Source organism: Drosophila nasuta, chromosome 3, assembly GCF_023558535.2.
Source record: "Drosophila nasuta strain 15112-1781.00 chromosome 3, ASM2355853v1, whole genome shotgun sequence".
NCBI lineage: Eukaryota > Metazoa > Arthropoda > Insecta > Diptera > Drosophilidae > Drosophila > Drosophila nasuta.
The window spans coordinates 3172971-3186202 of record NC_083457.1 but is presented as its reverse complement, the minus strand read 5'-3'; the positions used below and the strand labels follow the sequence as shown (position 1 = coordinate 3186202).

Below are 13232 nucleotides of genomic sequence, written 5' to 3'. Positions count from 1 at the left end.
AAAAGTTACTTGTTTCCTATGGCGTTGTTTCTTGTTTGTTTTATGGTACATTAAAGTTGGCAAAATGGCAAATTTTAATGCCATTTTATGCAAATAGATATGTGTTTATGTGTTATGTGTGCGTTTGAATCGCTCTAGGCGCACATTCCAAAGTGTTTGGTAGTCGCTTCTTCTCGCATTGCATTGACAAACTACCGATTTTAATGGACTCGCCCTTTCTGCCATACACAAATAATGATTGTTGGCTCACTATGACGGTTACTTTTAGTTGTTGTGTGCTCAGTGTCGTATTTCGATGTCTAAATGTGTCTCGCTATAAATGTATATCAACTTTGATAGGCGAGAAGTATGAGAAACGTCAGTTTGGAACTTGCTATAAATTTTATGTCAACTCAGATAAGCAGCAAAAGTCATTCATGAATGTGTAACAAACTATATTTCAGATTATAGCATGTTTGAGACTTGCTATAAATTTATGGCAACTCAATTAACACTTTCTGAAGCTTACAAAAGACAGACTTAGAGCAATTAAATGAAAGAGATAATTTTGAAGTTTGCTATAAAATTTATAGCAACTGCTAAACTCATCATTACGATGAAGAAAATGGCATTATGAAGATCATCAGGTCAGATTTGTGCCAATTAAATAAAAGAGAGCTTGCTATAAACTTTATAGCAACTGTTAAAATCATCATACAGATGGAGAAAATTGCTTAAAAGCTCTTAAGACGTCATTTAAACAATTAAGTGCAGCAATTTCCTAGTCTCCCTGACATTCAATTGACCCCCAATGTGACTCAAAACACTTAAACACCTGGCTGTGGGTCAACACAGGTTCAATGTAACTAGGGGCAATCAATAAGTCCATTTTATAGTTTGTATATCACGGCAGCAGCATCCCATGACTGACAGCCTGACTGGGTCATGAGTCATGAGTAGAGCAGCGTAGTGTGGTAATAGCTGTTGTACAGGTTCTCTCTCTCCTCTCGCCTTGAACCAGCCATGCTGAACTACCCTTAAAAGAAGAAGAAAAAGACCAGCCAGATGATGAAGAAGAAGAAGAAGAGGCGAAGCAGCAAGACAATTGCATATCGCATCAAACAGGTTCCCTTTTCATTGTGTCCAATGTGTCGTTATCTTGTCAGTTGGCTGCGTTGCTTTCGGGCTCTGTGCGTTTCCTGTGACTACCTGTGTGAATGTCTGTGTGTGTGAATACGAACGTGCGAGTGTGAGTGTGAGTGCGAGTTCGAGTGCAGTTCTTTCTCTGTCTGGACATTCATTGTGCAGCATGCGAGGCTGTAGCTCTTTTTTATTTTATATCTCTCGCTGCAAAACCAGAGCGATTGCAGATACAATAAGTATATACTATATATGTGCATATGAGTGTGTGTGTGTGGCATTAATTAGCAAAGTCGCTTGCCATAAAAGCGGCGCTCGAAACGAGTTTCAATGAAACGCTTTCACATTGCTCAATCCACATGCAACTGCAACTGCAATAGCAGTGAAGCTGTCAACACTTTCGCATTACTTTCCACGCTTTTCTACAATTTAACACTCTTTCAATTTAGTGCAAAAATAATGCACTATAACATATATTAAGTTATACGCCCTCCTCCTTCTCCCTTCATTTCGGCCCCTTTGAGAAGCTAATGACCTCAGCAAAAAGCTGAACATTTAAACCAGATTCAAATGAATCATACTTAAAACGTTGATAAATGAATTAATTATAATTTTTTGTTAGCATTTGACAAATTCAAAACAAGCTTCAAGGTCGTCAAGTGTCATACTCTGTTATACGCATACGTATACTAAAGTTCATCTACTCGTGTATAACACTTTTTTTTTGAGAGTTCCGAAGTTAATATAATAAATGAGACACGCGCAAATAATGAGAACACAAAAAAAAAGCTGAGATTAATGGCAGTATTTTTTCGGCATGAAATAAAACTAAGATTTTCCCTTAAAAAGAGAGATATATTTTTTTCTAGTAAGTTTTAAAGGTCAGCAGTATATAAACGATAAATTGATTATGCATTACTTGAACTAGAATCTCAATCTATAACAAGATTTTTAGTGTTTTTATACACCACAAAATAAAGATATTGAAACTTCGATTTTCCGCTAATCCGTTAATCATTTTTAAGGTGACATAAATTTTGGTATTTCTTGTTAATCTCGTGTTATATTTGCTGTTTTTTTATTGATATTTTTCGCATCTCTAACACCTTCCTTTATTATTTGTTGTCGGTGACGTTGCTCTTTTTTTTTTGTGTGTGATTGCTTCGATTCTGATTGAAAAGCAACACATCAAAAGGTGTCCAACATCAGTTGAATCCATTACCATTTGGTCAAGCAATTTGTGTTATCTTTTCTACTTGAAATGAAACCAGTTTAATTTGCAATTCAATTTGCGTTTGCAAATTTTGAGAGATACACATATGTAAATCGTCTTCGATATACGCCCATGGCGAAAGGAATTGATTAAAACATGTCAGTCTTCAATTAGATATTTGAGTTTGCCAAAATAACTTACGACTATTTCATAGAACTTTCCAAAAGGTCAGATACGATGTCGTATGCAAATCAAATTGGTAATAAATGCAAATCGATAATGAGTATGAAGAAAAACGAGCCGAAAAAAAACGCCGCGAAACCGGAAAAGGAAATGATTCAAGCGCAGTCTTTTATTTTATTTCATTTTGTTTTCAACTCAAATATTATTGATATTTATATTTATTATTGAATGGTTTTTAAGGCCTCAAGGTTGCTGCCAATTTGCTTATGACAATGTTTGTATTTGTATCTCTAAGACATAACGCTACTTTATGCCACAGTTTGTTGTTTCTATTTCCATTGCTTTCGCATAATTTGTGTCAGTGCGCCAGACGCTGTGCGAAGAACTTGAATAAATAAATATATTCGCCTGTCTTTCAGTGGCAACATTAATGTTTTTCAGTTTTTTTTTGTGGGCTCTCAAGATATTTCAATTAGTTGTGTGTAACTCAAATACCCTGTAATGAAAGATAAAACAATGCATAAATTAGTTGTTACATTTCTTTTTTATTTTTATGATATAACGAAATGTAATGCCATCAATCTGTGTCCAAAAATGGTAAGCTATTTGATGTGGTTACAAAGTATTTTCTAGTTGAGCAAACTTCCAAAACGTTCTTATTTCATTGGGTCTTAATTCCTCCAGTGCTAATCCAAACGCGTGCCCTGTCACAAATTTTCTAGCAATTAAGTGTTTTTTTCATTTAATGAAAAGCTGAAAATTGCGCCAAACATTGCCATAAATCTGTTTTGGAAAGAGATTTGCTTTTTTGTCTTTTGAGAGAAGAAAAAACGAGGGGAGGGAGTATTAGGTAATGGATCTGCCAACATAACTTGCCCATTAAAAAGCTTATATGTTATGATACCCTGAGCATCATCATGACAACAATGAGGAAGAATATACTATTATTTCATTTGAAGAAATTTGAATTTATCTTAAAGAATTGTTTGAAAGATAAAGATTTTTTGAAGTAAGTTTAATAAAAGAAATACTCAGTATATTTATATACTTAGTAGTATTTTTATTCTTAGGTAAATCATTTTTAAAAATAAATATAAACATATTTTATAAAGAAGGTTTAATATAAAAAATACTTAGTATATTTATATAGTATTTTTATTCTTAGCAAAGAAATTTATTAAAGATATATATAATCATATTTCATGAAGAAAGTTGGATATAAAATATACTTAGTATATTCTTGTATAGTAGAAATTGTATTCTTAGGGTATTAAAGCTTCGCTCTGACAAAGACACATGATTTTTTTTTGGCTTGTTTAGACAGTTAATTGGTTGGGACAAAGCATTTATTAATGTAGTCATAAGGAAAGGACTTACATGCAAATGATTTTATGATTTTGCGGCATATTATTATCATAAGCATAAGTCCACTGAGAATACACAGCTGTGGTCAATCAATAAAAATTAATTAACAGCAATAAATGTAAATGCGTAATATTGAAAAATAATAGCCATAGTTTGATAAGGGTAAATTTTGGGAGAGTTGTTTGTGTAATTTCACCTGTTGACGAGTTTTTCACTTTTGTGGCTACCTGTTAAGCTGTGTTCGATATGTGTCAATCGAATGGCACAATTTTTCATGTTTAACCAAATCAGCAAAGTTCAGAAGAAACCCAAAAAACCAAAATATAAAAAACCAAGACAACAAATTCGCGGAAAAGTAAAGCGCAACCAGTTTGGCTTGGTTTGATTTTTTTCTTTTGTTTTTTCGTACCTTCTTTTTATGTGTTTATAACGAGGCAGAGAGAGAGAGAGAGAGAGAGAGATAGAGAGAGAGAGACCTACACAGAGAAGAAATAACCGTTAAGTTGTCAGTCGGATGCCCCATGGACAATACCCACTTGTAAATAAATATATGTACATATTTATATATAGTTGTCTGCGGTTTTTTCGCTCGTTTTTTTAAGTTTTTTGGGCACGTGTGTTTGCACTCAGTCATCGGGCGAAGAAGCTGCAAACAAAAACAAAAGTTCCCTTACCAAAAACAGCAGTAAAAAGCAAAAAAAACAAAAAAAAAAAGAAAGAAATGAAACGAGGTCAACAGTGTTTTGGGCTGCTTCTGAGGAATGTCGAGTGGCTTTTTGACAGAACTTTCCTGCAGCTGAAGCTATAGTCGAAGCTTTTGTATTCGCATTCGATCAAACTTCAAAAACACTCGTCCGTCATAATGGTCGAGGCCTAGAGTTGCTGCAACAGTTGACATGTTTCATTTGTTTACCTGCCAGATGGCCAGCTGGTAACCCAAGCAAATGATAGACAGCTCCTCATTTGAGCGACTAGACAATACCCAATAAAAAATTTAAGAGATTTAAAATATTTAGATCAAATTAGATTGTTAAACTAAAAATAAAATTACTTTGCAATGAAGTATCTAAAAATGTATTACGAAAAACGAAATAGAATCATAGAATTAAAAAAAAAATGTTTCGAATTATGATTTAAAATAAATCAAAACGAATTCAAAGATATATATGAAAGGTTCTTTTTTATCTAAAGCCTTTAGCTGTATTTAGAAACCTTAACTTTGTAGGAAAGTAAGCAACTATAAAGTTTTGAATGTTTAAATTTTATTGAATATCAGAAGAGAAATGAAAATGTTTTATATAATCTGTAAGTTCTTAAAATTTGAAAGATAATTCTTATGAAATTAAGAAAAGCATAGAAAAGTTGTTTTTATATTATTTTATTTTTTATCTAAGAAACTAAAGAGTTTTTATAAATTACAAAAATTATAGTTTTTGAATAGCCAGACACATTGATCTTCCTCGATAAAGACTTTATAGCCTAGAACGCTCTTTAGGGGGGCTTGTCATATATAGCATAGATGACATCTTCTATATAATATGTAACACATGTTTTTATATAGTTTTGGTCCACAAAAACCCAACAGGAAGTCAATCTCAATGACAGTCATTAGTGTATGAGCATAAAAGCCTTTTTCTTTCTGTTTTTTTTTTTTTGTTGTGGTGTTCACTTTTCTCGATGTGTTTTTCTACTGAGAAACATTAGCTTGAATTCTCTGTTTCACTCGCTTTGCTGCCCCAACACGATGTATCTCTCTCTCTCTCTCTCTTTTTGTCTCTCTTTCACTCCGTCTGTGTGTTCTTTTGGGTGGCCCTGTGCATTATTATTAGATTACTTTGCCTGAGGCGAAGCAAAGCGTTTCGCTGTCTGTGTGTTTGGTGTCCATGTGACACATGTCGCAGTTGTGTTTTGTTTATGGGAATATGCCACATGTGTGCAACACTCTCACACACACACACACACACAGTTAGAGTCAGAGTTAGACCGAGCGTAGCTCCCTTGCATACCCTGACAAGATGTTAGCAAATGGAAATCACGCGGCGTTTCCACTACGTGCATAAAAATAACAGCAGGAAATTAAAAGGATCCATGTGTATACATATGTCAGTCAGTCTCTCCCTGTGTATGTGTGAGTGTGAGTGTGTCTATGCATATTGTACGCCTATTAATGGGCCTTGCTTAGCTGGACAAGCCTAGCGAGCGGAAATTTAATTGTTTTTTTTTCCTCTTTTTTTTGCCCCAGCTATGGGACGATGTTTGTCCTGGAGACCCTTTCCGCTGTACTTAGCTCAATGTGCTTACAATCGATTGTTGTTGCTTTTAGGTTGTTGATAAAGTTTATAGCATTTCGGATTACTTGGATACCTTCAGTCCTTTAGTCGACAATCGCGTGCCAGCCATTGACATACTTGTGAATACTTCTGAGTAGTTCAATTATTAACAAGTAAGAAAGCTACAGTCGAGTGTACTCGACTGTGAGATACCCGCTACCCATTTTGAATAAAAGCTATATATTTTGCATTATATTTCTCAAAATATACCAAATATACTGCAAAAATACTAAAAAAATACCAAATGGTATATGTTGTATATCGATATAGTACCGCATTCTAAATATACCATAGACGGCACAATATACCAGATTGTCAGCCAAAGCAACTAAGACCTCCAGTAAGTAGGCGTTTTTGCCCATACAAAAGTATTTCTTTAATAACTTCGACAATTTTTGTCTGATCGTAACCAAATTTTCAGGAATCATAATTACTATAGTTGTTATTGTATAAACCAAAATTCGTAACTCTAGCTTTAAAATTACGTTTGTTATTCGATTTTTTTGATTTGCGGGGGCGGAAGTGGGCGTGGCAAAAATTTGAAACAAACTTGATCTGCGTGCAAACATAACAAATGCTGTCGAAAAAAAATTATAGCTCTATCTCTTATAGTCTCTGAGATCTAGGTGTTCATACGGACAGACGGACAGACGGACAGACGGACGGACGGACAGACGGACAGACGGACATGGCTAGATCGAATATAGAATATATATACTTTATAGGGTCGGAGATGCCTCCTTCTACCTGTTACATACATTTCTTGCCGGCACAAAGTTATAATACCCTTCTACCCTATGGGTAGCGGGTATAAAAAGAAGTTCAATAGAAACGAAACACGAGTCAATGAATGACAAATGAAATACCCAAAGAATAAAGTTATTTATTTGATGGTATTTGGAGCAACAACGTGTGAAAATTGTGGGGATCCTTAGTTGAATATGCCAGCTTAGTGTACATATTCATTTATTTATTTAAGTTATTATTGGTTAGCATCTTTAAAAAATGGTTTTAAAATTAAAGTTCAAGTAAAAAAAAGAATAATTCAACTTTACTTTTACCACCCAATAAATACTCGAAATTAAATATTGTCATTTGAACATCTCAATTCTTAACTGAATATTTAGTATTTATAATCTAAAAAATAACTAAATTCTTTAAAGATCTTGAAGAATTTCCATTTATTTTTTAAAGTATTGTCAATTCTTTACTGAATATTCAGAGCTTAAAAAATAATTTCTTTAACGATATTAAAGAATATTTCACATTTATTTGTTATTGGACTATCTCATTATTCAAAATATCTCATGCTAAGCTTCAACTCGAACATATTCCAAGATAGCTGTGATTTGCACCGCCTTTCTATATAATCCTCAAAGGGTAACGTAAGCTGATCGTTTCATTACGTAGTGTTGTCATTACGCTGTAATACAACTTCCATTCTGGACGCTTGAAGCTTTAAGCTTGGCGTTGCTTGCACGCATTACACGCGTAACAAATTGCTGACTAACAACAACAACAATGTGAATTTCACAACAGAAGCGCTGACAAATTACACACGCAAAAAATAAACGAATAAGAACTTTTACATGCTGAGGTAATTACGCGTCGACCGAGAGAGTGAGAGACAGAGATAGCGAGTGCGCAAGTAAGTGGGCGGAACAGAGATGGCGATATAGAAAGGCAAAGACGTTTGCGTCTGCGTCTTGTGTGTTGCCTTTTACACTTGCCTTTTGCTTTTGCAGCTCAACTTCAAAAGGTAAAAATGCGCAAAAAAGCAAGAACAATAACAAAGCAGCAACAAAAAAACAAGACACGCAAAGCTATAAAAATGCCTTAAATGTCGTTTATATATCACATTCGAGTGTGTGCGTGTATGTATTTCATTTCTATGTGTGTGTGTGCTTAAACTGGCTGCGTCTTCTGCTGCGGCGCGGCCTCTGGGCAAGATTTTTGTAGACAACAAAGTAAAAGAAACAACAACAACAACAATAATAATAACGAAAAACGCAAAGAACAACCTGTTTTTTCTCATTGAACGAGATACGAGAGCGACAGGTTTTTACGTGATTTTTTTCGTGTTCTTGATGCCTTTTTTTCTTAATGCGGGCCAAAATCTCAGCAATGTGCTTGCCCTCCACTCCCACCAGTTGTTTGCCTGACTTACTCACAAAAGCCCTTGCTCTCTTGCATTGCCCCTCTCTCCCACTCTCTCTACCTCTTTTCGTACTCTCTTTGAAAGCTTAGAGACAGTTTGTTTTGTTGTTGTTGCTGCGTTGCTTTTCGATTTTGTTCTAAGCTGGCTGCGCAAGCGAGATGGCTATATAACATGCCAACTGCGATGCGCTAAGCTCAGCCTTGCTATATCTCGATCTCACTCACACGCATACGCACACAGACACAAGCAGACGCTGCCATTTGGCTGTGTTGCCAAACCTGTTTTGGCGCTTTGAACAAAATAAATCTGTTCGAAAACTTTTGCTTATTAACTCGACTACTCGTTGTTGTTGTCGTTGTTGCTGTTTTTGTTGTTGTTGCCGGCATTTGCCGCTTGCTGCGACTCGCCTTTAAGTTCAACTGTCAAATGTGAATTCAGATGAATCACCTGTTTGAGTGTCTCACAAATGACTCAACTGCAATCCCCTTGATAGGGTCAACTTGGACCATGACCATGACCAAAAAAGAGAAATAATAAAAAGAGCTGCTGCATTAACTGGTCGCTGTTGAATTTATCTCATTTAAAGAAAGAAACTTTCACTAATTAAATGTCTTCAATTAGAGGCGCATTACGCTTGTGTGTCACTGTAATTAAACATTGGAATCACATTACTATAAAGTGAGACAACACTTAACTAAATTGACAATTAGATCTATGATTGTTAATGATTTCTGTTAATAGTATACTTTATTTAAACCGAGCAGAGAGATTTAGACATTATATTATAGCAGAAAAAGAGAGAGAAGAAAATATAATACTTGATTAGTGCTTGCATCAATCAGTTTTATGATGAAAGCAATAGATTTGATGACATCTCAACTTGTTGATCGTTAGATAATTACATTGTATACTTAATGAATGCATTTTGCAGGATTTGCATTCTAGAATGAAAAAGGTTATCAGTTTTATTATTCAAGATCATTCAAGATCATTTTTGAGAATTAGAATGAGTGACTTTAAAGTTTCAGACAAATATATAAAACAGTTCCTTTAGTTTTCCCCTATTTACATCTAAAAATAAATGTATTTTTAAATTTTGTTCTCCAATATTTCTTAGACTGTAAGTCTTTCACACCTTTCCGCTTCTCGCAACTTCCTTGTGCCCAATGTTATCAATAAAATATTTTTCAAGGCACTTACAATGTACATAAATATTTGTTGTCGTTGTCGCTTCGTTTTGTTTGAGTTGTGGAAAAAACTGTATAGACGAATGTGTAAACAAATGATTGTAAAAATATTTAGATAAGTGCGACAAGTGTACTCGACCAAGTTCAATGCATACTAGATAGATACATACATAAAATTCCTCAATATACTGGAATCCAATACATAGCAAAGTTTGTTTTGATTCGGTAAATAGGGAAATGAAATTGATTAGTCGACAATTTGATTGATTGACAATCATTAAGTGTATAGGTTAAAAGACTATGATATTGGGAATGGGATAAGATCTATTGCCACAACTCATTTCTCTTCTCATTTTTTGCCCGAGAACTACAAAAACTAAGTGTTAACCGTGACCAGTTGACATTTCCAAGAATGGCTTTGACTTTAACTATGACTTTGATTAATTAAAAGTGGCCAACAAAATTATGGTCTATGCATATGATAATAAATTTTCGCGAATTTTTTATCACAACACTGCAATCTGAGAGAACGCAGAGAACTGGTTCATTTCTTCTTCTTCTTAGATGACGGTGAGATATTAGAATCCCAAAACTCGTGTTGGTCTTTTAAGCTCAACTTGGGACTAGAATTATATACATATAATATAAATTTCTTGGACTCAAGTGTCGAAATTAATTAAGTTTCTGTAGTGTTCTTTTTATTTTTCGTGTTTGGGTATTCGGTTCAAGGCAAGGCGAAAATTTGCAATTAAATGAAAATGAAAATTTCATGAGCACTTTCGAGGCGAAGTGCGTTGAACTTGTCTGTGATTTTTTTTGTGTTTTGTACAACGAGTTTGCCAAGCTTTGGGAAATCAAGAAAGTTTAAATATGTGGGTAACAAATCTTCATATTGCAGCATTCGATTATTAAAGGCACTCGAAGAACGCCATAAAAATGTATTTTGAACGCAAACAAGTGCGTAAAAAATACTAAAAACGTCTACACAAAAAATACCAAACAGATAAGAAGAGATTCCTTAAGCAAGGTCGCATCTCTTTTTGTTTGCAACGAGAGCAAATAAGGAGTAAAAGGATATATCCAAAGATATCGGAAGAGAGGAGAGAGAAGAGAGGAGAGTATTCGGACAACAGAAAGTGTCCGTGTTATTTGAGAGACAGTCTAAGGAAAAACAGCAGCACAACGGCGACCATCGGCTACGCAATGATGAAACGACGCTGGTCGAACAATGGCGGCTTCCTGCGCATACAGGAGGAATCCTCCTCGGAGGTGACCTCCTCGAGCAACGGTCTAGTCCTGCCATCGGGCATCAACATGTCGCCCTCGTCCCTCGACTCCCACGACTATGGCGAGCAGGAGCTTTGGCTGTGCGGCGCCGATGCCACCAGCGTCTATGGCAACGTCAATGGCAACACATTGGGGCATGGCAATGCCCAGCAGCAGAGCGTCATTGCCGTCGCCATGCACGGCTGCTCCAGCACCCTGCCCGCCCAGACTACCATCATCCCCATCAACAACAACAACAACAATACAAATAATAATAACAATAACAACAGTAATGGCTCGATGAATGGATATGTGGCAGGTGCCACAAATCTGGGCAATGGGCATATGGTGGGCAGCCTGGTGAATGGCATGCAACAGCTGCAACAGAATGGTCACAGTCTGATCAATTCCACAACCCCCACCCCTCTGCACATGCAACAGAATGGCCTCAATGGGGCAGCAGCAGGTGGCATGGGCGGTGTCGTTGGCATGAGCCTCAATGCGCTCCACCACACGAATGGCAATTCGAATGGACTCGGTCCAGGCGGAGGACTCGGTGGCAACAACAACAATGGCAACAGCAACAACAACAACAACAATAACAACAGCATGGGCGGACCCATGGGCATGGGCATGCAACACACGCCGCGCAGTGATTCAGCAAATTCCATTTCATCAGGTTAGTGGGTTACACTCCTTCAATAGCACTTTCCCCATATATTCCTTTTTTTTTGTTGGTTGGTTGAGCGATAAAGTTAAGATATTCACAATAATAAAATTAAAACTTATGTATTTCAAAGAAATATTACTTTTTAAGTACTTTTTAAATTACTTTTTACAATTCCAAGTTAAGTATTCTTCAAATATCTAATACAAAAAGATAATATTTTCGAAGATATTAAAAAAGTTCCAGAACTTTTTCTTTCTTTTCTATAATATTCACGAAAATAACGTTGCACATTTATAAACTTTGATTAAAGATGGAATACTACTAAAAGTCATAAAGGATTTGTTAGATAAAGAAAAGCAAATTACAAAAGAAAAAATGAAGTTTGTTAAAGATCTTATAAATATTAGTAGACCATTCTTTAAAAATGTAAACATATCTACAAAATATTATAATTCATTGTAAAGGGAATACTATAATATTAAATCTACAAAATATTTAAATATAAATATCTACAAAATATTATAATTCCTTGTAAAGGGAATACTATAATATTAAATCTACAAAATATATAAATATAAATATCTACAAAATATTATAATTCCTTGTAAAGGGAATACTATAAAATTAAATTTTCAATTTCCATATAGAAAACTTTAATTCAAGATCAGTTAAGCGTACTATAAATATAGGATAGGATATGTATTAAGTTTTTTCTATAAACATCTTTCATTAATTTTATATAAATATTTAGTAATGGAAATGTATACTATATCTCTATATATGGAACATTTCAAGTATTAAGTCTGTGCTATAAACACCCAAACTATTATTCTTATCTAAATATCTAGACATGGATCAATATTTGGGTATTTCGTTTTAATATTCAAAGGCAGTTAAACATTTTGTTTATTGATTTTGAGTGGAGATGCATATCTAGCGTTATTGGAGCCTGAGTTACGATCGTAACTTTCCATTTATATCGCTGGCTGGCTGCATACTACACTTAATTATTTATTTTTGCTGTGCATCAACTGGGCTGGTGGCACGCCCCCTGCTGCTGCTGCTCTGCTGCTAATGTACATTGGCACTAATTAAATTTTATTGTGCGCTTTTTATGATGCACTTTTTACGAGTTGCACGTTGGGAGCGGGAAACGAGGGAGCGAGCAGCACTTTAAGAGGACCATGTAGCAATCAACAGCCTGCATTTATTGTTGCGTTCGTTGTTCGTTGTTCGTTGTTGTGCGGACTTTATCAGGCAGCGTCATGGAAGGTTGCATTCCACTCACACACACACACACACACACACTCACACACATACGCAGAGGCTGAAAGCAATGTGCAGCCATAAGGGCGGGTGTGCTGTAACTTGAACCTACCTCAAGCTGTTCTATATTTAGTGAGCTCCCCCTTCAGAATCGGGCAAATTGACAAAGAAGACAACAACTGCATCACAGTGCAGAGAATGTCTCGTGAGTTTTGTTGTGTTTGTGTTTTGTTGTCCCTCGTGCGCTTCGCTTCGGTGCTGCAACTCGATGACGTCACCGAGTTCAGGCTGCTGCCTAAAGTGACCTTCAGCTGGTCAGATGACCTCGTATATTCATCGTAGCAACTGGAAACCAGGTCACAATGCATTCGCCAGGCCAATTTGCATGTGACCCAATTGTCTCTCCGATGTTCTGGCTGCTCGATGTCAGGGACGCAGGATACAAATACAGGGCTGCTGTGACCGGAAATCGATT

General features: G+C 35.7%; 1 protein-coding gene across 5 annotated transcripts in view; it reads left to right on the top strand.

The window, feature by feature from the left end:
* The window catches only part of LOC132789949 (ecdysone receptor), a 118487-nt gene that overhangs the window by 64054 nt on the left and 41201 nt on the right, over window positions 1-13232 (top strand). The window contains exon 2 of one of the 5 annotated variants that reach the window (XM_060798305.1): window positions 10454-11500. The exons of 3 other annotated variants lie outside the window; for them this stretch is intronic. In XM_060798305.1, the coding sequence (XP_060654288.1) occupies window positions 10759-11500 (742 nt within the window). In that variant the 5' untranslated portion in view covers window positions 10454-10758. The remainder of the gene's footprint in view (window positions 1-10453; window positions 11501-13232) is intronic. One more of the 5 variants, XM_060798306.1, reaches the window with a different exon arrangement.